The sequence below is a fragment of the Gobio gobio genome (assembly GCF_949357685.1).
Source record: "Gobio gobio genome assembly, chromosome: 1".
In the NCBI taxonomy this organism is placed as follows: Eukaryota; Metazoa; Chordata; class Actinopteri; order Cypriniformes; family Gobionidae; genus Gobio; species Gobio gobio.
The window spans coordinates 27,688,523-27,714,153 of NC_137097.1; the positions used below are offsets into that span (position 1 = coordinate 27,688,523).

At 37.9% G+C, this 25,631-nt stretch overlaps 1 protein-coding gene across 1 annotated transcript; it reads left to right on the top strand.

Annotated features, from left to right (window-relative positions):
• The first annotated feature begins 10,046 nt into the window (after positions 1 to 10,046).
• sox8b (SRY-box transcription factor 8b) lies at positions 10,047 to 13,622 on the top strand. The gene is made up of 3 exons (XM_079812589.1): positions 10,047 to 10,611; positions 11,598 to 11,827; positions 12,226 to 13,622. Exons 1-3 carry the CDS (start codon positions 10,220 to 10,222, stop codon positions 12,930 to 12,932), a joined length of 1,329 nt encoding a protein of 442 aa, XP_079668715.1. The 5' UTR covers positions 10,047 to 10,219; the 3' UTR covers positions 12,933 to 13,622.
• Positions 13,623 to 25,631: the final 12,009 nt, after the last annotated feature.

Genomic DNA, 25,631 nt, shown 5'->3' on the forward strand with positions numbered 1-25,631 from the left:
TGACATTTTAGAACGACCAAACCAACATTTAAGATCCTGTGCAATGTGAAGGGAAAAAATATTGTAAAAACACTTCCATCCGTCCACTAAAAATGTTTTTGATTCTCTGTGTCTGACAGGAAATGGCCAGGACAAAGACATATAGATGGCTGACAAAAACCAAGAGTCTCCCCTGAGAAATGAAAGCCTTTTGTCTCACATGAACATGGTGAGTTCATGTGCTTCTCTCCTCTCCTCATCTGTTACTCTTTCCTTCTTTTTCTCTTATTATAAGCATAGAGCAGGAATATTCCCCACAATGTAGAGCGCTATGGTGGCTGTAGTGCTACATTCTTGTCTCATCCATAACCTCTGCTGACACTCTTACTTTCAGACACTTTCAAACTAATTCCAACAGTTAGCAGCAAATGAAACCAGCTATGACCAGTGTTAGATTTTCTTTTTGTTTCTTTTTGCTGTTTGAATATAAATGTGTGTGAACATGAATTGACTTTAGAAGCACACTGCTTATTCTGCAAAAATATTTAGGGCCCACACTGCAAAAAATGCTTTTCTTACTTAGTATTTTTGTCTTGTTTCTAGTCCAGATATCTAAAAATTGCATTTATTAGATAAGTAAAATGACATAAGATATTTTTTCTTGTTTTCCGATGAGAGTTTTTTCTTAAATCAAGCAAAATGATCTGCCAATGGGGTACAATAAAGAAAAAAAATCTTATTTCTGTTTAGGACAGAAAAAACAAACAAGATTTCAAACAGAAACAAGATTATTTTTCCTTCTCCATTGGCAGATCATTTTGCTTGTTTTAAGCAAAAACTCACTTCATTTTCAGTTTATTTTCCAGAAAGCAAGAACAAATATATGTTATTTTGCCCTTGTTATTTTGGCTTGGGTCCTAATAAGAATAATAATTTTTTTTAAAACAACATGACGTGCAAAACCGTTCCGCTTGCTACTGCTAATTTTAAGTCCTTATAAACCTGGTTTATGACCTCATAAACCATGAGTAAACACACACAAATGTTGTAAAACTGCTGCTGCTCCTGTTCAATTTCAGCCTCCGGATCAGATTCTGAATCATATATGTGTGGTTGAATCTGATTGATAGTCACGGTTTATTTATCCCATTCTACTAAGGGCCTGTAGTTTCTCTACAGAGTGATTCTGTAGTTTGGAGAGTGATTCTCTCGAAAGGGAATGTCTCAGTTACTAATGTAACCTCGGTTCCCTGAGAGAAGGGAATGAGTATTGCGTAGCCTGCCGTGCTTGTGCTTTTGCTCAGGGTCTCGCTTCAGTCGATTTTAAACCTGATTCCTATGGCTAGACACAGACTTTAATAGACTCGATATGCAAATTCATACGGGCTATTTAGGCGGGAGCTCAGGTAGTCACCTCATTGGTCCTCCCGCTTAGCCGCCTCGCCATAGGTTCCTGCAGTTGCCGCAGCACAGCCAATCAGCACGTAGGCAAGCTCTGCTGTATCTGCTGTGCAGCTGCACTGCGTTTTACATGGATTAAATTATTAAGGATAAAATGTTTTGCTTCATACTCTCGAGGAAAGGAGTTTCCCCAGCGTATGCTACGCAATACTCGTTCCCTTCTCTCAGGGAACCGAGGTTATGTTAGTAACCAAGACGTTATGGTACATACGGCTAATTTTGCCCATCATGACAACTGTGGGGGGGGGGGGGGTGAATTTTTTTATAACTCATTCGTTTACATTATATAAAGCCTTAAAGTTCTGCATAATTAAGGGCGTGGCCACTTTGAGTGACAGGTGGATAGCCATTTATCTGCTGTCTGTTAGTCATCGCGTCACCTCAGCTCCGCCCACATCCCGCCTCTTTGCCCATTTTCTATTATCCGGGTGTGACGTGCGATGACACGCTGCCAAGATGGCAACGGCCAGCTTGTCCCTACTTTACGCTTCAAAACTGCTTTCAGAATCCTATGGGTGACGTCACGTATAGACACTACTTCCATATTTTTTTCAGTCTATGGACCAAACCCTATGAACACAGGTCTTTTGGACAATGAACTGGCCAACCAAAAACTAACCCAGAGTTGATTTCTAGAGTGGCCAAACAGTGCTTATTCCTGAGTTTACATACAACCCAAAACACTACAGTTCCCTTTGGGTGCCTTTGAACGCAAAACTCTGCAGGTTCACTTTAACTTTAGACAATGTCTAATAATCCAAAATGTTAATATCATACAAAGCAAAGGATGTGCAATGATTTTGGGCTACAGATGCCAGAAATAATGCTTGTCTCTTCTGTGTTTGTTGCAAAGATATCTAATTATAATAATATTAACCATTTAAAATAAATATCCCTCTAAATATTAACATGTTATTGTAGCCTATTGTTGTTATGTATGCTATATATGATATAAAGTAACTAGTAACTTTTTTTATTGGATACTTTTTTACTCTTACTCAAGTAAATATTCAGATTAGTACTTCTACTTTTAGTAGTTTTTGGATACTCTACCCACCTCTGGTTGTCATTGACCCAATACACTGGGTTATTGCAACAAAGTTCCAATGAAAAAGGACGAAGAAGTCGGGGGTGGCAAGTAATCCAAACTTTTATTGAGTCTCCAAAATAAACACAAACAAAAACATGTGTTCTCTCTGCCAAACACAGTCACATAACTCAGCATCAATCAGTCTCTCTCGCTCTCCCTGTCCCAGGTCTGCAGGGCGCTTATATCCCATCTATAGAGATAGGTGTTAGTTATCATCAGAGCCGGCGGCAGAAACAAATCAATGGACGGGCATTTAATATTCTTGGGGGGGGCTAATTATGACCATGATATTATCCAATAAATTTTTCTATAGGACAACAACCAACTATTGCTACAACAGTTTCACGGCGATTTCAATATCCTAACTACAATTAGCCTATTGCCCACTCATATTTCGGTTACTGAAGATATCATGTTACCGTTATAGCCTTGGTCCTTGAACACAGCATGCTATAAGCCAACTTCCTAATAACAGCCTAATAGTCACAAATCTCAAGTTAAGTATTAAATCAACCATGCATAATCAACTACGACACACTCACACACATATAGCATTTCAGTAGCTGCGTTTCCATTACAGATTTGCGCAGCTGTCTTGCGCTATTATCTAAATATCGATAAAAAACTATTTCGAAATATTTTCAATTCGCAATTTCAATTTGCGCAATTTGAAGGGTAATGTAAACACGGCTAGTGTCAAATGCATAATTTGCGACATGGGAAACAAAAGGCTGCATCTGCTTTCAACGAGTATTCAAGCCAATCCCTCTTTTTGTACCAACTGCAGCTAAAAGAACGCTTTTTCAGTCCATACAGTTTCACAGGATATTTGTCCAAAATCACCTGCTGGGGTTCATCAGTGCCAAGGTCACGCACGTCTGTTAATAATTCCACTGGCCTGCTTGGTCCCACCGTGACGACATGCTCACCAGACTGGCTAGCGGCAGAAAAAACATAGCTTGGATCATGACTGGTGCTGCTAGCCGAGGCTCCACCACCTTCTGTCGTTGTAGCAGGTGTTTCAGGCGCCACAGGTGTCAGTTTCTTCCCTCCAGAAGCTGACGATTTGAAAAAGCTTCGTATGTCCATATTTTAATATTTTCACTTTCACGATTAATTTAAATTTAACCTAGCTAGCTAGCTTAGGCAAAACCGAGCGCACGTCACTTCGCTATAACTTTACCGAGATAATGCCGTTAGAGCGGGTCAGCGGGAAACCCCTTTTTTGTAAACAATCAGTCAAACTTCGCGGGTGTTTTTTAAAAAAAGATTATGAGTCAAATATTACACTTAAATACACACATCAATAAATATATAAATACTACACGTAAATTATTATTATTTTTTAAATAATTTTTAAATGTAAATTTGATGGAGGGGGGGCACAGGAGCTCTGTGGGCGGGCCCGGCCCCCTAAGGCCCGCCCATAGCGCCGGGAGTGGTTATCATGCACTTGACCTCCTTACCCCCGCTCATCTACACACCTGTTCCCCCCCGCTGCAGACCTAGCTGAACCACGCCCCCATCGCCACAGTTATCATGGAAGAAATCCAACACTCTCAATAGGAACATCATTCAGTGGGTTCACACCTCCCCAAGCTCCAGCCGTCTGGGTATCCAAAGAACAACGGCATTGGAGCATAACTGTTTTTGGTGGCCAACCCTGAATACAGATGTTACCTCCGACTGTATGTTAATGCATGCTATGTCTTCACACAATCCAAGACTCCCACACAACTACCATCTGGACTCTTGGAACTATTGCCCATCCCACAATGACCCTGGTCTCATATTGCTATTGATTTTGATCAAAGATCTTCCCAAACCTCACAGGTCAACCACAGTCAAGTCAAGCCAAGTCATCTTTATTTGTATAGCAATTTATATAAAACAGAAATAAACATGTAAATAACAATCAGTGCTCAAATATGAGACAAATTCTGCTGTATATTTAGCTCAAGTCAGTTCAGTGTTTATTCAGTTTTGTTCAATAACTGAAGTTCATCAAAGTATGAAACAAGTTCAATTCAGTTCAATGTTGATTCAATTAAGTTCAATAACGGTTCAATTTGATGTTGCAAACCCATTAATTATGAAACACATTCAAAGTGAAGGTATTAAACGTAATTTCGGGAAGAGTTACAATACTGAATACTGAAAGTGCCGTTTAAACCCAGACTAAGCAAGACTAATCACGTTGTCTTTCACCGCTCCCTTTGCCAAGTGTGCGACATAATAGCTTAGTGACATTAGGAAAATCAAACCCTTCCTATCAGAGTATGCTGTGCAGCTCATCATCTAAGCTATTGTCATTTGAAGCCTGCATGGACTACAGCAATGACCGGTGCCGGTGTGACTAAATCTCTGCAGATGATACAGAATGTTGGGGCACGTCTGGTCTTTAATCAGACCCATGTCACCAATGCCTGATCTTAGTCCACTCCACTGAAGACACACTTCTTCAGCCAGCACTTAAGTACTCAACAACCTTAAAAACCAAGGCATTTACAAAAAAAAATATTTTCCTCTTCTTTTATGCAATTCACTTTCTTAATCTAGCTTTTAAATTAACTTGGAATTGTATGAATATTGCAACCCATTATGTCACTCATTTGTAATAAATAAAATTTTTGATAAAAGCGTCTGCTGAATGAATAAATGAAAATATGTCGTTCTATACAATAACAGTATGAAAATAATGCATAATTCATGACGTCTTATCGTTTTTCAAATAGTACCATAAATGATACTTAAAAAGCTGGTAAGTTAATGTTTGCTTGTTTATAAATCTCACTTTTAATGTAACCTTTTTTTGAAGAAACCTTAAGTGTAGGAGGTATTATAAGGTAAAACTGATTCCACAAGAAGATTTAAAAAATAACATGACTGAGAGAAAATGAACAGATGACAGTGGATGTTCATTCATAAATGAGTGTCAGACAAATGTGCCAAACAAATGCAACAGTCCTATCCAGATCACAGAAAACAAATTAATGATTCGTTCATTACATGAATTGGTATGGTCAACATTGCCACAAGAAAAATTTCCTTGTTTTAATTTCTTCTCTATTATTTGCAATGACTTCAGATTCACAGTAATACAAAAATAATACTTACCAGCCCAAAAACAGACTTAACATTTCAAACAATATCCTATTAATGTTAGTTAAAAAAAAAAAAAAAAAGTCTAATTATTCTTCCATTTTTTAGCACTCTTTGCAATCTAATGCATCATGTTTCCTTCAGGAGCATCAGTGAATGTTTGAACCTTTTTTAGTAGTTGTGTTTGAGTCCCTAAATTGTCCTCAGTGTGAAAAAATGGATCTCAAAATCATACAGTCCCCGCTGGAGAGGGTTCAAATATGCAAACAATGCTGGAAAACTGAATAATTTGCAGGGCCTGTTTAACATTGGGCAGTTTAACAAACAAGGGACTCATGAACAACCATTACAAAACAAAAAAACAGCCGTGGATCATCCAGGGAACGACACTCAGTATTGAGAATTAATGGTTCATAAACTTTTGAATGTTTATTTATTAAGCGAGCAGGGCAACCACCCATAAGAGCATTACAATAATCTAGCCTTGAGGTCATTGACTAATTGTTCAGGATTTTGCATTGAATGCATATGCTGTAATTTATATAAAATTTGAAGATGGAAAAATGCAGTTTTACAGATGCTAGAAATCAAGTGTAGCATCAGTTCTCGCAGGTCACGTTAGTCAAGCTCGCATCAGCTGACTGTCAGCAGATTATGTCTACCTATAGGGATACGATGTCTATCACAGCATACATATATAAGCTCCTTCAGTACTTTCAGCAGCTATCACATTCTCCACAGCTCATTTACCCTCCTCCATCCCCAGCTCCTCTCATCCAGTCAGGATTTGGTATTCTAATTCCCCTTGAATCAGACTAAATTCTCTAATTATTTTGTATTTAAATATTGACATTAATAATATCTGCAATACATTATGTTGGTTCTGTTCTGTTTACCCTAAGGGTTGTTATTGCTTCTCTCCCTGCTCTTATTAATGCTAGCATGGATGCAGGGAGTTCTTGCCCAGAACAGAACAAATCCAAACTATATGCTAATTGTCAATCATCTTTGACGATAGTAGTCCTGACAGAAACGTGGCTTTCAAATGAAAGATTGGTATCAAAGAGCACACCCAGTTTCCTAACTGACAACGAGGACTAGAGAGCAGCCATCAAGTGTAAGACAGTATTCCAGTCCCTCCAGAAAAACGCGATTATGCGATCGCGTGATTTAACGCATAATCAGCCAAAGTCCGCATATTTATGCGGGGGCAGCATTTTTTAAAATACGCCGCACTTTCGCCGCATAAATTGCCTATTTCCGCGTGCAAAATATGCGGGGCTATCATGATTTCATAATCCCCGCATTTTCGTTGCAAAAAAAGTCTATATATTAGCAGAAAGTTGAAAATTTTTCGTTTACTTCACACAAGAGCCGTCATTTCCGCCTATTGCCATGGGAACGTTTTGAAGTGACGTGATTACCCGACGCGAACGTCATCGAAAAGCTTCAAACCCCGTGGAGAAACCATAGATACCGGTGAAACCATGATGAAGCACAAACTCCCATTGGCCAACAAAAATAACAGCAAAAGAGCAAAGCAGTTTCCCTGTGTGCTGACTGATTTCAAAACACAGCATCATGAAGCTTTGAAGCGTTATGAATCAATGAGTCGATTCAGCGGTTTGAAGCGTTATGAATCCATTAGTTGATTCAGCGGTTTGAAGCGTTATGAATCAATGAGTCGATTCAGCGGGTTGGATCGCCAAAATCACGTATTTCAGCAGTTTGACACGCGATCCGAATCATGAATCGACTCGATGATTCATAGCATCATGATGCTGTGTTTTGAAATCAGTCATCACTATATAAGTCGTTATTTAGTTTTTTTTGCACACAATAAATATTATCGTCGCTTCATAAAGTTATTGTAGAACCACTGTAGTGAGATGGACTTTGTAACGACGTCTTTAGTTGGCTACCTTTTATGGGTCTTGAGAGTGTACATTGTGCCAATGGAGGCCTTTCTGAGCCATCGGAATTCAACTAAAATATCTTAATTTGTGTCCAACAACATAAAGGGAAGTCATTAATGACAGAATTTTCATTTTTAGGTGAACTAACCCTTTAAGAGATTGCACTTTGTGCATTGGAAGCACTCAAATGTCTGTTTTGTATAGCGACATCTGTAAAACAGGAAGTTATTTATTAATTTTTTCAGAAGTTGTAGCATATTCCTTTTGTAAAGCTACAGAACTTGATTGACTAAATGTTTTGTAAATTTGAGCCATTATTAAGGTCTTCAATAAAACAAGATGAGAACTTAAATATTCCAGCACTTTCTGTGATGTAGTGCTTTTTTTCTCTTTCTCATCAAACCGCAGTTTTTGCAAGTTCCCGCAATTTTATCGCATAAAATTGCATAAATATCCCGCATTTTTCATCGCATTTTTTAAGAAAACGTGCCGCATAATCAAGGATTTTTGCCCGCAACAATCACAAAAAAAAGCCGCATTTTTCTGGAAGGACTGGTATTCTAGGTTATTACATTTAGAGGTTTTTTGTCCAATATATATATATATTTTTTTTTTTTCATATTTAAGTAGTAGGAAAATACTAGTCATCCAATTTCAACTATCAACTATGCATTCTGTTAATCGGTAAGTTTCATCAGGGTGCGAAGAAATATAGAGCTGAGTATCGTCAGCATAACAGTGAAAACTAACGCCATGCTTCCTAATGATATCCGATCTGGATGTAGTCTTTGACAAAAACACAATTTTCTCAGCTTTTTGCTCAAAATGCTTTTTTATGAAACTTACGCACATTAAAGTGTTGATAAAAAAAAATAATGCATTAAGCTATAATAAAGCTGTAAAAAAAAACTAAAAAAACATGCAATATTTCTTTTGATGAAGTTAACAACTGGATGTGCCAAAACTTTCTTCAGTTAAAAAAAGACAAAAACGAACTTATTGCATTTGGAAACAAAGATGAAATTCTCAAGGTGAACGCATACCTTGAAGCTAGGGGTAAAACAACTTAAGATCAAGTCTGGGACTCTGTGCAAATCTGGGAGTGATTTTGGAATCAGACCTTAGTTTCAGTAGTCATGTCAAAGCAATAACTAAATCAGCATACTATCGTGTCAGGAGTATAAAGAACGGATCCAGGAGCAGAGGTTGACATGATAACAGTCTTTAATGAGAATATAAACAAGGCAGTCTGTGGTTAAGGCACACAGAACTGGAGAAGCAAACTCAAAAGACAGCAGAGATGATCCTGTCTTGAAGAGTACTTGAGAGTTAATCACAGCCAGGTACAGAGGACCACGGAGGTACTCTTGCAGCAAATGCAGAACATACAAAACTTAGGCGCAAGGCTGTATCAGACAAACAAGACAAGGTGAGAACTTCCAAAACTAATCAGACATGAAGAAAGCAGCAGTCGTAACGCATGACATGAAACAATGATCCAACAAGAGGCAGCATGAGCAAACACTATATAAGCAAAAGTGGGACAGGTGTCATCGCAAGGCAGCGGAGCGCTGATTGCGATGATCAACAGGTGCAGGTAGACAGAGAGAAGGTGAGCGAGAGAGTGAGTGAGTAAGTGTGTGTGTGTGTGTGTGTGTGTGTGTGTGTGTGTGTGTGTGTGTGTGTGTGTGTGTGTGTGTGTGTGTGTGTGTGTGTGTGTGTTCACTTGGATGGGTTAAATGCAGAGCACAAATTCCAAGTATGGGTCACCATACTTAGCCACACGTCACTTCACTTTATTATCACAGTTTATTCGCTATAGTTTAGAAAAAACCATGACAAGTACTCAGAGTTAAACTGTCAGAACAAATTAATCTTGATAATGTCAGACATCTTTGATTGAAAGGGATGTAATGGATTACAATCAACCAATCAGCTGTCAGCTGTTAAATTTAAGAACACAATTTAAAAATACCAATTTAGCTCAACCAATGACCAACAAATGCTTCATTTTGTTCAGTCTGTGGTGTCAAAGGTCACATTAGCAATTAAAGAAAAAACACTCCAGCAAAACATGGTCAGGTCAAAGTGTCTGAATCATTTTGCTCCCAAATTTTTACTAATTTTACTATTAGTCACTGTATGAATAATCTTTGGGTATAATATGTCACAGCTTACTTTATTTTAGTCTCACTTACAGAAATGAACTATAGTGTCCTGCACACACTAGTAAAACATATCTGCTGTCTGAATCATTTTTGGTTTGACTGTAAATCAAAAACAAATTAATGTGGAACTATATATCTTATATTTTTAAATATACTCTCACACCCTTTTACCCACTGTTCATAAAATGTAGTTTTCCAATGTTTTGCAAACTTATTGGTAATGAAAATAAATAAGTAAATAAAAAATATCAAATTACCTCATTGTGAAATGTGGTTAACCAATGGAAATGGATCATGGCCACACAGTCCACCAACGAGAGGCGGCAGGAGGAGTGACAGTCCTGGCGTAAAGGCGCGTCAAAGCCAGATTAACAGTGATGAGCTCTATCATTGCGCTTGTATCATCTTGTATGGACTGAAACGGTATCTGAAACTTTCTGGATCTACGAGAAATTCTAAAGGAGTTGGATTTGAGCCTCTCAGGTTTACTATCAGAAGTGATCATGACTGAGGAGCAGGATAAGTCGCCGTGCAGCCCGGCCGGTTCATCCAGCTCGATGTCTCAGGAAGAGTCGGACTCGGACGTATCTTCATCTCCCGCTGGATCTAGCCACACTTCGCTCATCATAACTAGAATGGGTAAAAAACTGGAGGATGAGGACGACAGATTCCCGGCGTGCATCAGAGACGCGGTGTCGCAGGTTCTGAAGGGTTATGACTGGTCATTGGTGCCCATGCCAGCGCGGGGCAGCGGCGCGCTCAAGAACAAACCGCACGTGAAGAGACCGATGAACGCGTTCATGGTGTGGGCTCAAGCCGCGCGCAGGAAACTGGCGGATCAGTACCCGCACCTACACAACGCAGAACTCAGCAAAACCCTCGGGAAACTCTGGAGGTGAGAGCTACTTACTTTGATAATAGCTTTAAATGAGTTTCATTAAAAAAAACTAGCATAAATAAGTATTTACATTCATAAAATAATGCATATGGAGGTGACAGCCTTGTATCATTAACAATTGAAAAATGTAAAGCTCCTGATATAAACCTTCAGTTAACCTGATTTCTATAACTATGTTTATTTATTATATACACTGGGTATACTCTTTTTATTATAGTGCACATATATATATATATATATATATATATATATATATATATATATATATATATATATATATATATATATATATATATATATATATATATATATATATATATATTCGACATTTAATTAAGTCATAAGTTATGTAATGTTTACACTTCTTGAAAGGCATATGTGACCCTGGACCACAAAACCAGTCATAAGGGTCAATTTTCTTGAAATTGAGATGTATACATCACCTGAAAGCTGAATAAATAATCTTTCCATTGATGTGTGGTTTGTTAGGATATGACAATATTTGGCAAATCTGGAATCCGAGGCTGCAAAAAAATCTAAATATTGAGAAAATCTCCTTTAAAGTTGTCCGAATGAAGTCCTTAGCAATGCATATTACTAATAATATTTTTATATATATTTACGGTAGGAAATTTACAAAATATCTTCATGGAACATGATCTTAATATCCTAATGATTTTTGGCATAGAAGAAAAATTTATCATTTTGACCCATACAATGTATTGTTAGCTATTGCCACAAATATACCCGTGAGGCGCATGACTGGTTTTGTGCTCCAGGGTCACATACAGTATGTTCTAATTTAGTATCGTTTGGTTCCTTATTCAGTTAAACCTTTTATGAGTAAATACTGAATGCTGTCAGAACTATATCTTACCGACTTGAATCCCATTCTCCTCTCTTATCGATTCCTAAATTAATTGATAAATAACATTCTGAGTGACTGAAAGTTAATTGTGACTGATAATCATGCCACTCAACAGACTGCTGACGGAGAACGAAAAGAGACCGTTCGTGGAAGAAGCCGAAAGATTGAGAGTTCAGCACAAGAAAGATCACCCGGATTATAAATACCAGCCGAGGCGACGAAAGAGTGTGAAGCCAGGTCAGAGTGAATCTGACGCCGGTGTTGATCTAACCCATCACATGTATAAAGCTGAACCTGGAATGGGGCGGTTGGCAAGCTCCTCGAACCATATCTCTGATCATACAGGTGAGATACACACTCTTCATGTGGAGAAATTTATAGCTAAAGATAAATTATTCTTAAATGTGAATTGGGAAATTGAGAGATGAAACCATGTTGATGGCCTGAGTCTGTGGTAGAGTAGTGAGTTTAATGTAAAACTTGAGGTCGGGGACCAAACCTGCTCTTCCTGTCCAATCTTAGGTGAAAAATTCTATTGGGGACATCCATAGACACAGTACAAATCAACATGGGAAAATCTCACCGTAAAACAAGCAGCTGTGAAAAATATGATACACCAGTCTCAAAGCTTTGAATTAACTTAGTGAATGAAATGTGCTATATAAATAAACTTACCTTGCCTATAGTATGCATGCAAAATAAAATGTATAACCCGAAACATCATTTGTGGTGATTATTCCTAGGTCAGCCTCATGGACCACCGACACCCCCAACAACACCCAAAACAGACCTCCATCATGGAGGAAAGCAAGATTCAAAGCATGAGGGAAGACGTTTGCTTGACAGCAGTCGACAGAATATCGACTTCAGCAATGTTGACATTTCTGAGCTCAGCACAGACGTCATCAGCAACATGGAAACCTTTGATGTGCACGAGTTTGACCAGTATTTGCCTCTCACTGGCCATGCCGGAGCCGCTTCAACGCCTATTACCTCGGAGCACGGTCACGGGCAGAACGCCAGCTCTGGAGTTGCTTACGCTTCATCTTACAGCCACTCTTCCTGGAGCCGCAAAGGGCCCGTGGCATCCTCGTCACCTGGCACAAGTGAAGTGAACCAGCACAGAGCTCACATTAAAACTGAGCAGTTAAGCCCGAATCACTACAGCGAGCACTCGCCCTCACCCTCACACTCCGAGCACAGCATTTACAGCCCACATGCATGCGCCACCTCATTCGCCAGCGCTCAGTGTGACTATACAGACCTTCAAAGCTCCAGCTATTACAGCCCTTATACCAGCTACCCATCCAGCCTCTACCAGTACCCATACTTCCATTCCTCACGGAGGCCGTACGCAAGCCCCATACTCAACAGCTTGTCCATTCCGGCCTCCCACAGTCCCACCACCAACTGGGATCAGCCGATTTATACCACATTATCCAGGCCATAAGGCCTAGCCACGTTGTTGTTCTGTGTCCGTTATTATGATGAAGGACAGCATTAGCTGAGGGGGTTTGTGCCAACTGACTATGAAATAAGTGCCTGCTGATTTTTCCACATCATTTGATTGCTCACACACGTCAAAACATTGACTGTTGGTGCTAAATGTGATGCCTTTGCAGCCAGCAGAAATCCATCTTTTTGATAAACACAGCCGTATTGATGGATCGTCATTTGAATAGTTAGTTGAATCGTTATTTTTAAAACATTCCTGTGGGAAAAATATCTGTGAGTGATATCTGCAGCAAAACCTTGTTTTGTGCTCAAGCTAACTCTAAATTAAATCAAATCATTGGAAAAATGTTTAGCAATGAAAAATATTTGTGTTGTCTTTTTATGTGTGCCTAATTTTAGTGAGCACTTTAACATGTCAAAGGCTCTTAATTTGCAGTAAGATCATTAATAATTGCATTTTTAATATCACCGGTCATTGATATCACATGCATATTTTCATTGACTGCCTTGAATTAAACCAAGTTCTTTAATTATACAGCAATCGGTTGAACATTTTGATTACATTTTAGGCTGTGAAAGAAGCACACAAAACAGTGTTTACTCTACATTGTTCTAACATTGTCTAACAGTAATTGCTGACAATATTTGTGTAAAAAAATAAAAAATTATCTTAAAGCTTACTGTCTAAACTGTGACTATCTAAGCCGATGGCTACTATTGTGTTGCTTCAATTGCATTTGGTTTGTTTTAGTGTCTTTCTTTGTGTAAACATTACTTGATAAAAACTATATATATATTTTTTTTTAAAGTCTGAAAGTACTTAAAGTAACACTCCTCTTTTTTTGAAAATAGGCTCATTTTACAAGTCCCCTAGAGTTTTACCATTTTTGAATCCATTCAGCCGATCTTTGTATCTGGCGGTAGCACTTTTAGCATAGCTTAGCATACATCATTGATTCTGATCAGTCCATTAGCATCTCATTCAAAAAATGACAAAAGACACTTTCAATATTTTTCCTATTTAAAACTTGACTCTTCAACAGTTACATCATGTGCCAAGACCAACTGAAAATGAAAAGTTGCGATTTTCTTCACCTATATGGCTAGGAACTACTTTCTCATTCCTGTGTAATAGTCGCGGATCTTCGCGGCCGTACCATGGCAATGATATTATGCAGCGCCTGAAAGTAGCCCGCAGCTAGGTAACTTTCAATGTGACTGGCACTAAGTTTGTGTAGTTGCAGAGAAAGTTTCAGGCTTGCAGCCAACAAATTGTGTTGTGGATTTACCTGTGTGATTAGCCATGGTTCTGTGTTTTGTAAAGGGCTGTGATAGTAAGTCGAAGGTGTATATGTTACTACCACCATGTTTCACAGAATACCAACGAATCTTTGCGCCACTGCAGCCATGGTACGGCCGAGAAGATCCGCGACTATTACGCAGGAATGAGAAAGTAGTTCCTAGCCATATAGGTGTAGAAAATCGCAACTTTTCATTTTCAGTTGGTCTTAGCACACGATGTAACTGTAGAAGAGTCAAGTTTTAAATAGGAAAAATATTGAAAGTGTCTTTTGTCACTTTTTTGAATGAGATGCTAATGGACTGATCAGAATCAATGATGTATGCTAAGCTATGCTAAAAGTGCTACCGCCAGATACAAAGATCGGCTGAATGGATTCAAAAACGGTAAAACTCAACTATTTAACTCTAGGGGACTTGTAAAATGAGCCTATTTTCAAAAAAAGTGGAGTGTTACTTTAAATATATCCAAACTTAAATGGCTGTAATTCAAGAATGCTTTGGAGTATAGACCTAAGTTTGGTCTTGTTTTAACGACACTCAGCAGGTTAATGCTGAAGTGAAAGCACTTCAAAATATTAGAGTATGAAAAAGTTTAAATTTTCTGTAAGTAAAACATACTGTACAAAATTTTTTTTGTATTTTATATGAAATATTTTACTAAATAATTTTTATTATAAAATTACTATAAAATCAAAGCCATATGTCTAACCAAGTTGTGTTCCTATACCAGGCGCTATACCAAAAATAGCCACCGTGTGTCATCCACATTTTTCTTTTGTTTTCTTGATGCATTCTCCTGTAACAAACTACTAAATTTCTGTCAAAATATCACTTCTCTCAGTCACCAAATATGGAACCTTGAGACTCAGACCTTTCTGATGATATGTGTTTTGTCAAGATTAGAAAAGGTTTTGATTATAAAGTTGATTATAAAAAAAAATTGTAATATGAAACCTTACATCGCCCACTTGGGGGGAGGAGTCAGCTAGAAGAATTTAGAGTTCTGTTTCCATGGTAACGCAAGTCTGATTTCAAAACAGGTTTCACAGGATGAATTTTGAGTTCTTAAGCTTTTGGATGATACCTAATTTATGATGATTACTAAAATATATTATACGAAAAAAGGAGATCAAAAAAAGAATGCCAAGCGTCCCGCCAGTGGGACGGTGAGATTTAAGTTTAAATAATGAGGTTTATATATATATATATATATTACCATCGCCAAGAGATATTAAATAGTTTTTACTTTGGGAAATAATAACTCTCTGTTTCAAGCAGCTGCTACAGTTTGTCTTACATCTGCAACTAAGCAGCAGCTGTCAGTGTCAGGAGGGGCTGCCATGATTTTATTAAACAAAAGGTTTTGTAATTTTCGTACCATAACTAATTATGATAACAGTTGAGTTCAGTTAAGATTCTACAAGACATAAACAATGTTTACCGCAACCCTATATAGAACTAGCGATTTAGAAAATGGATGGATGGTTAAAGAACATTTAGGCAGTGAAATTATTTTAGTGTGGTTTATTTCAAGCAAATGAATAGATATGAGAGGAAACTTATTTTTTCATCTGTGAACATCCAGTGTGGTTCTAAGTGCCTGTCCGTTCCAATATAACTGCCTGTCAATCGTGTTGACATACATAGGTAAATCATATTCATGTTTCACATAGATATTTCATATTTTAATCACACTTGATTTTAGTCATACATGGAACTTGTTTGTCAGAAACTCAAACGTACCACATTCAGTTCATCTTTACAGTGTGAACATGGGAAGTATATGTCAGCTGCTCAAAAACCTCTGGCGTGGGCTAGATTCAGAGTTAATTCTGCAAGTACAGAAGGGAGTGAGAAGTGTCTGGGGCTGCTTGTGGTCTGCTGGGTAGAATTTCAAAGCGAGGTCTGGCATTCATGCCAAGCAGTCCAGGGAGGAAGCACGGTGCCACCGCAAAGAACTGCTGAATTTTAATGATCTATTCTATTATGTAGTGGAGGGCTCTATTGTCTCTCTTTCTCCGGCAAGTAAGAAAAGAATTAATTGGACAGAAAATGGAGGGGCAGGAAAACTGACAGTCATTAGGAGGCATGTGAATGGATGATTACATGCACACGGGTGGATTTTTTTTCCATACTGTACTGTTTAACAGGAATACAGCCCGATGACCAGTATGGCAATTAGGAAAACTTCAGCTCATAATCGTGACAACAGTGATGATAATAATAAAACTGATAATTAATGAGCAGATGGAATGTGGGTGGCTTTAGGAAGACTTGTTTTTCTCGGTTAAACTCTCATTTCCTCTTGTATTGGCCAGATAGTTTGAGGAGGAACTCTTGAGAGAGCAGACGCGACTCAAGTGCATTACATAAAGGCACATGAGTCTCATTTCACTCTCAAACATCCTTTAGATTAGAAATCAATACTAACTGCATCTGCAGAGTGAAACACAAGATGAGTAAAGCATACACACTACTTTTTGCCTATTTTTCAACTATCTTAGAAGAACACAGACACAACCGCAGGTTTTTATTCAGTGGTTAAATTAACAAGAAATAAAGCGTCAACAATTTCAGACATTACCAAACAGCATTTCCATCGGCATGGTTCAAATTTATCTGACCATCATCAATTTGTAGCAGTAAATGAAGAGGTGTTATATCGATCACAAGATCAGTATGGAGTGCTTCAAGGCTCAGTGCATGTACATGCCACCCTTGGGAGATATAATTAAAAAACATGGATTTAATTATCACTGTTTCAGCGACAATTCAATGTAAAATCTTGCTAATTACTTATAAGCTCTAAATGGCTTAGCTCCTCAGTAGTACTTAAGCGAGCACCTTTCACATTGTTGTCCTTTACGTTTATTGCAATCTCAAAACTCTGGCCAGTTGATAAAATATCAAAATGGGCTGTGGCTGGTAGATCCTTTTACCATTTAAACTCCTTGTTCAGGAGGCAGACACAATCTGTCAGTTTAATCAAGTATAAAGACCAATTTCTTTAAAGGATAAGTTCACTTGAAAATCTCATCCAAAACCCTTTACAAAAATAAAGATGAAACAAAAATCATGAGATGATTTTAAAGTTGGAGGAGAACCTGAGATGGAGTTATTTACTTCCACGTACGTCACACGTGATCTTTCCGATGTGATGACATCATAAGTCGTGAAGAAGCACAACACTGAAGTCGAGCGTTTGTGATTAAAACGTATATAAATGTTTATGTTTTTAGAAAATGGCTGATGGTTGAAACTGCATTGATTTGGACCTTCAAACGTTGGTTGCCATTGTCCGTCCATTATGTTGTCCAAGTCCATTATGTGGAGAAAAATCCTGAAATGTTTTCCTCAAAAAACTTCATTTATTTTCCCCTGAAGAAAGACATGCACATCTTGGATGAGGGTGAGTAAATATCAGGTATTTTTCATTTTGAAGTGAACTAATTCTTTAACCTAGCCTTCACATAATACAATATAATATTTCTATAATTCAGATCCATTAAGGGATTGTTAGGCTGCATTAATTAGGTCAACCAGAATCGGGAACACTTTCCATAACATCTGATGTACTTGTTACAGTGAAAGAGGAATGGCATCTATGCTTATTTTATGTCTGTCTCATCCTTATCCCAAGGTTACTGTAGTCAGCCATCTGGTCCATATCCAGACGGCTGACCTACACCTAGGAACTGTTTCATTTAACTTTGTCACAGAGATTATACTGGCTGCATCCAAAATGACATACTTCCTTAATATTTTGTAGGCAAAAAACTTTTCAATGAATTCACAGTACTCATAAAAGAGAAGGCAAAAAGTACCTGGATGATCTACTTCCTGTGAGATTCTGAAGTGTGCATTCGATGGACACTTTACTATCCCATGAGGCCACTGGATTTGTGAATGGCAGTGAATTGACGCAACTGACGCTGGTAGATCAGATGATAATGACAACATGGCGAATGTAGTGTGTCCAGATTACATTCATACTACACATATTCATACTATATAGAACATACTTTTTTAGCAGTTGCGAAGTAATTACTCAAGAGAGTAGGTAGTCTAATTATGAGAACTGAACTGAGTTGGACTATGACCATTTTTTGCAGAACTGCTTTATAGATTAAATTAACTTTAAAATGTAATAATTGATGATCTTTATAATGGAACTGAATCAACTCTAAACTGACTTCAGCTGAACAACAGCCAAAATGCATAATTTTTTCCTGTCATCACTGTAAAGCTGCTTTGAAACAATATGTATTGTATAAAGCGCTACATAAAAAAGGTGACGATGAGAGTATGCTATTTCAGATGCAGCCACAGGTGTGTTCTCTCTTACACATACACTCACATACTTAGTGCATTAGTGCCCCCTATAGACACTCATCAGTACATCTTCCTTTTTTTCACAGTATGAAATAAAACATTAAAAAAAATACCAATGGCTTGAACCATTTTTTTAAACAGTACAACCACATTCTCAACGATTTTACAATGTATCAATAAAAACCTTTTTATTTGTGTTTCTTTGATCTGATTGTTTTTCCATATATATCCACTCAACCTTAAAGGGGACATATCATTAAAATGAGCCGCCGGAACGCGATGAGAATTTTCTGTTTTGGTTGAGGATGGTGTGGTGTAAGTGGCCCCAAAGTAAGTTACGGAAAATAATCAATCAAAAACTTACTTTAGATGGACAATAACTTTTTTCTAAAGCTGATGTACAGCCAAAACAATGTGTCTTCCATTAATTTCCTGTTATCACTGTAAAGCTGCTTTGAAACAATCTGTATTGTGAAAAGCGCTACATAAATGAAGGTGACTTGACTTGTGAAAAGGGCATTATAGGAACCCTTTAAGACTTCTGGCTTAACAATTGTTCTCCTTGGCATAATTGTTACAGTTATGCTGTGTGTCTTAATCTAATAAAGAGCGAGATGCAGGAAGAACAGGACACTAGAGACTTTAATGAACACGGAGAATCAACAAAGCAACTACACATTAAACACTGTCAACAACAAACACAGAATTGGGAAAACTAAGAGCTTATAAACACAGTGAATGATAATTAACAAAACAGTTTAGATGTTTATCCAATGTAATGCTAAGATATCTTAAATGCTCCACCCTTTTAACCATCTCTGCATTAATGATAATACTGGAAGGATGGATCTGTGTTTTGGAGGAGCTAAAAACCAGTTCCTTAAGGCTGATTTATATTTCTGCGCTGAACCCACGGCGTAGCTACGTAGAGATTACAACAACAACAGTTGCTCACAATCTCAATTTGTCTTTAGTGATTTTGCCTTCAAAAAAAGTATGAGAACGTTTTTGCATCAAAGTTTTATTTTGGGATGAATTGAGAGCTTTTAATTTGAAAAGTTCTGAAAGACATTCTAAACAGTTTGTGGAATGGATCGCTAGATGCCTCTAAAATAGCCGTCATGAAATGTATGGTATGATAAAACGAACAGTGAACCATTGATACGTGTGCTTATAACGTGGGGCCTCAGCACCAACACGTGAACAATAAAAAATCAAATCAGCTTCCTTTTTATCAAAAATATTGACAAGACAACCAGCAAAAAAACCTGAATACTTGATCATGGATGCAGAACAGCTGGGGGTGCATATGCTCATACTCATGAAACGACGGAGTAAACAGGAGTAGGCTACATGATATTATATTCTTTACAAACAGCGACAACTTCGTTGCAGATAAGACACACCGGCTTTGCATTCACAAAACCAGGTAGGATGAACGCATAGTTGTCTTTCCATTCTTCTTTGTATGCACTATTTTCGCAGTCGACTTTCCTCTTTAGACTCTTTGGCTGCGTTCACACTGCAGGCTGAAACGACCCAATTCCAATTTTTTTGCCCTTATGCGACCTGTATCTGATCTTTTCATGACAGTCTGAACGACACAGATCCGATCTTTTCAAATGCGACCCAGGCCACTTGGGTATGTGGTCCAAATCCGATACATATCCGATCTTTTGAAATGCGTCTTCAGTCTGAACTGCCAGGTCACATGTATCCGACCCGCACGTCGTTGATATGCGACAAACGTCATCATTGTACGTTGAAGTAGGCGGGAATGAGAAGATAAACAACTATGGCGGACGATGCTGAGACCAGTCAGTGGAAGGGAAGCGAGATTTTGGAGTTAATTAATATTTGGGTTAGCTACCACTGCTCCACAAAACGCCATGGCCAAAAACCTTGCTCTCCTCCTCTTTTTTAATTTTCTTCTTAACATGAGAAGGTTGTAATGGTGCTGGCTCCGTTGCGAAAATAACTTTAATAAAGCTAAACGAACTCCAATGCTGACACCCATATTTGGCTACTTCCGTAAACAACAAGTGACGTCGTTGACCGTTGAGTACTCTTCTGCGCATGCGGGTCACTTCTGGGTCATTTCACATTCACACAGGAGATCACAAAAGGTTGCATTTAATTAGAAATGTGAATGGCCTTGCAAAAAAAATCGCATTTTTTCAAAAAATCGGAATTGAGCATTAAGCCCTGCAGTGTGAACGCAGCCTTTGATAGTGCCATTTTCTCTCACCGGCTAGCTTAAATGTTAACATCACTACACACGACGTAATAGGGTACCTCCAGCACACAAACAATTTTAAAAAATGCAGTTTAGTACGTGTGGATGCCAAGGAATAATTCTGAGTGTAAATGTAGGCTACGTCAAATAATTATTACAATAAGTTAGGCTCCATTGTATAACAAGCTAATTAAAATACACATTTATTATTCACAATATGGAAAGAGGAAATAAAACATAGTTTGTTAAGAGCATGAATAAAACATGCCATTAATGGGCTTATTCAAGTCCTCTTTTATTTTTGAGTTATTTTTATCCATTCCGCATCTCCCACAAATGTGTGTTTTAGCAAGGCGGACTATGTTACAAGTTGGTGAATGAAGATACTTGCCCGGTTACGTGTCACTACTGCTTTATTAATTTATCCAATTTTTTAACAGAGTAACAGCTCCCTACCAGTTACAAAAGACACTGTAACAGTAGTTGCATTTTTCATCAATTAATTTCTTAAAATAACTCTTGACTATGTTCTGGCCCACCATCTAGTGGCGATTTTTTTTGTTGGCCCGATGCCAAACTTACTTGCTGACCCCTGGTGTAGAGGCTACAGTGTAGGTTAGAAGCAGACGTATAAATCAGCCTTCAGTCTTTAAATTATTACTCCCCCCTTAGGGGCAGTAATGGTGGGCGATAATGCATTGTCCACTTTTACCACTTGTGTTTCTAAAATAAAATAAATTATAAATCCAATGTATTAGTGCAATGTAAAACCTGTAAAATTAAGCTAACTTATTTCATTTGAGGATATCTCACTATGGGAGCACTTCGGGCGTGATTGATCCTGGATGCACCAATTACACCACAACTGTCAGTTAACAGACCAATCATGACGTGGGAGTCACGCCTCCCTTATAAATATCTCTGTAAGTGGTCCCCACTTCATTCTCGTTCTCTTCCCCATCGAAGATCCTTAAGCTATCCTCAGCAGATCTTCACAGGGAGTGGCCACTAAAGTCAAGTCACCTTTATTTATATAGTGCTTTTTACAATGCTGATTGTTTGAAAGCAGCTTCACAGAATACAAAAAATTATGCAACAGAATTTGATTCGGCTATACAGCCGCTCTGGAGAAAACGGTGATGTCATCCAGCTCAGTTCAATTATCATATAGTGTCAATGAGGGCGGATCAGTAATATAGATGAATATTTAGTGTCCTCAACTAAGCAAACCAAATCCAAAGGCAAAAGAGGCGACGGTGGCAAGGAACCAAAACTCCAAAACCTTGGGAGAAACCAGGCTCAGTCGGAGTGCCAGTTCTCCTCTGGCCAGCGAACAAACAGTGTGTGATTATGATTCAGGCAACATTACAAGTCAGAAGTCATATTAGATCAGAATATTCAGAATATTTGTCCAGTTCCATCTGATCGCGTTTTTGTGAACTTCAGTTGTTTCTTGAAGTATGGAGACCAGGAGACGTCGGGATCAAACAGAAGTAATTCTTTTAATGAGAACTTTCTGTGCTGCAGGTCGCCCGAAAACAGTCTGATTTTAACAGTACAAAATAAGGCAATTTATCTATATGTTAGGGGGAGTGGTTATACAGCAGAGGATGAGACATTCAAACAAAGGAATGCATATGTTGTGTAGATAAAGGACACACCCTACATAACTGTGTCCCTCGTCCAGATTCAATCAGCATAACAGTGCCATTCAACTGCATAGATGCTAATCCAATCACTCAGGCAGTATTGCTCTAAACTTGTCATGCTAAATAGTCAGGAAATTGCATAGAGACAAAAGACTTAATGTCTCAACCACTTACACAGCCTGAAATAATCTCCTTAGAATTTCCTCAAGTTTACTTCAAAATGTAAAACACAAATATAGATAATGTTTTCAGTTATATTCTATTACATTTGAACCTAGGTATAACAATGTATAAATTTGTAATTCAACAGAGTCATCATGCAGGAGACGGGCTTGTTGAGGATCAGTGCCACTGGATGACGTGACGATGAGGCCTTCACATGGGAGAGTCTAGTTGACACGGTCTCTGCAGACACTTCAGGGATGCGTTGGTCGTGGCTAGGCGCAGGTCCACCATCTGATCTGGATGCAGCCTGGATCCTGCTGAGGGAGTATAACGCGTTAAGAACACACACAAGAGCTGGGGAGCTAAACCATTTAGTGCTTTGTAAGTAATAAGCAAGATTTTAAAATGTATATGATGTTTAATAGGGAACCAATGCAGTGTTGACAGAACTGGGCTAATTTGGTCATACTTCCTGGTTCTAGTAAGAACTCTAACTGCTGCGTTTTGGACCAGCTGGAGTTTATTTATTAAGCAAGCAGGGCAACCACCCAGTAGAGCATTACAATAATCTAATCTTGAGGTCATGGATGCATGAACTAACTGTTCAGCATTTTGCATTGAGAGCATATGTCGTAGTTTAGATATATTTTTACGATGGAAGAATGCGGTTTTACAGATGCTACAAACGTGGCTTTCAAATGAAAGATTGGTATCAAAGAGCACACCCAGGTTCCTAACTGATGACGAGGACTTGACAGAGCAGCCATCAAGTGTTAGACAGTATTCTAGAATCTCTGTATTTTTCAGAATTAAGTAGTAGGAAATTACTAGTCATCCATTTTTTTATATCAGCTATGCAGAGTGTCTGAAAGACATCTGAGCTGAGTATCATCAGGATAACAATGAAAACTAACGCCATGCTTCCTAATAATATCTCCCAAGGGTAGCATGTACAGGGTGAAAAGCAACTGTCCAAGCACTGAGCCTTGCGGTACTCCATACTGAACTTGTGATCGGTGTGCACATGCTCTGACATTTGTGTTTTTTTTTTCAGTTGCTTATAAACACATTAATGGCAAAAGTGTAATTACACTGTATTCAGCACAAACTGGGCTACCATAATATGTGAGCAACATGTATGTACATGCTTGTATTTTTGAGAGAAAAATGTGCACGGTTTGAAAAAACAATAAAAAAAAGGCCTCAAAACACACAATAGATATGTGTTCACAAGGCTTTTGACTCCACGGTGTATTTGCATAGAGTTTTTTCTTTAAACTGATGTGAGAATCATTGAGCCTACTCATTCACATAAAACAATTCACTGATTTAAAATTTGTAAGACAGTTTTTCTTCACAAAGCCTGTATGCGAGGAGGCGTGATTTCTAATGAATAATGATGAATATCACCTGAGAGAACAAAAGGACATAATTGCATGCATAATGAGGTGCATGAATGAGCTTCAGGTAGGCCTATGTGACAGAGAGCAACAGAGCAAAGGAAATATACTTTTTTGTAGTTTATTTTATTTGGAATGTAGTCAACAAAGCCCTATTATATTTTAAATGATCAAAAGATTTGACTACACTGCAAAAAATGCTCTTCTTATTTGCTATTTTTTCTTGTTTCCTGTCCAAATATTTTAAATTCTTAAATCAAGATTAATTTACTAGGTAAGTAAAAAATTTCTGGGGGGAAAATCAAAATGAAGTGAGTTTTTGCTTAAAACAATCTATATCTGCCATAACAATTTATGATTTATTAAACAATAATTTATGATTTATTACACCAATTTATTAAAACACAACAATTAATGAGATTAAAACCATGTTTTTACTCCAAACTTACTTTATATCACAAGTCGAATGTTTTAAATAACCTTATGTGATCTCATTTGGCTTTGGATCAAAAAATCTGACAGAAAATATATCATTTTACAATATTCTGCATAATTATAAAAGCTTGAATAGCATTGCATAATCTATTATGAAAACACCCAACATGGTATAAATAACACAGATAAGCCATATATTGTTGTGATTGTGTGTTTATTAACTTCAAACGTGTGTATATGCATGTTATAGCGATTTCTGGAAGCTGTTTATGTCAGGGAGAATGTCACATGATATCTTCTTCGTCTACCGTATATGGACTACATGTGCACGGAGCGCCCTCTGGCTGCCAGTATAAACTGAAAACACAACAGATTGAAATAATAACACTTCTCTGTATAGAAATTTGACACAGACATATGAGAATCTATCAATATTTCTCCTCATCTGCACACTTTTGAACTAAAAGCCCTGAGGGATGTTGTTTTGTCATGAGTCTTCATGACGAGAATAGAGGAGTGTTTTATGAATGAGATCAGCTGACGCTCGAATTACAATCTAAGGTACCAACGCGGTTTTCATATTCATAACTCCTGACACATATTAACAAATTACGGTCACTGTATGACTGAGAATAAAACAGAGGTCAAAAATGGAAGCTTGAGTCTTAGATCTTTTAAATGATGTATAGTTTGTCAAGGTAATTACTTACATCTGACAGTAATTTTGAGCTAGTTTAAACAAAGAAAGCTTCAGTGCGTCCTCGCACAGGTGTTTGCGTTTAATATTCACAGATGCTTACTGAGTAAACTTAGCCTACTTTCACACACGGGGGATCGTTGCTTTCAGAAATGAACAGCTTTTCATGGGGAATTATTCCAGGATTATTAAACGTGTCTCAAAACGATGTAGTTGTAGTAGGAATGCAGTACTTAATGTGTTTGTTTCAGTTGATGTGTGATATGTGGGCGTCGACTCCGGAGCCTCAGTATTTGAATCTCAATAGAATGCGCGCTCCGTGGGCGTGGTCGCATTAGTGTGTAATGAGCCGCTCAGGAACGACTAACATCCCTCTGCTTTCAAACAGATTACATAAACACAGAATATTTGTTTTTGATTTGGTTTACAGTGTTTAAAACATGACATTTCAGCGTTTCTTTAGACATACTGTATGTCT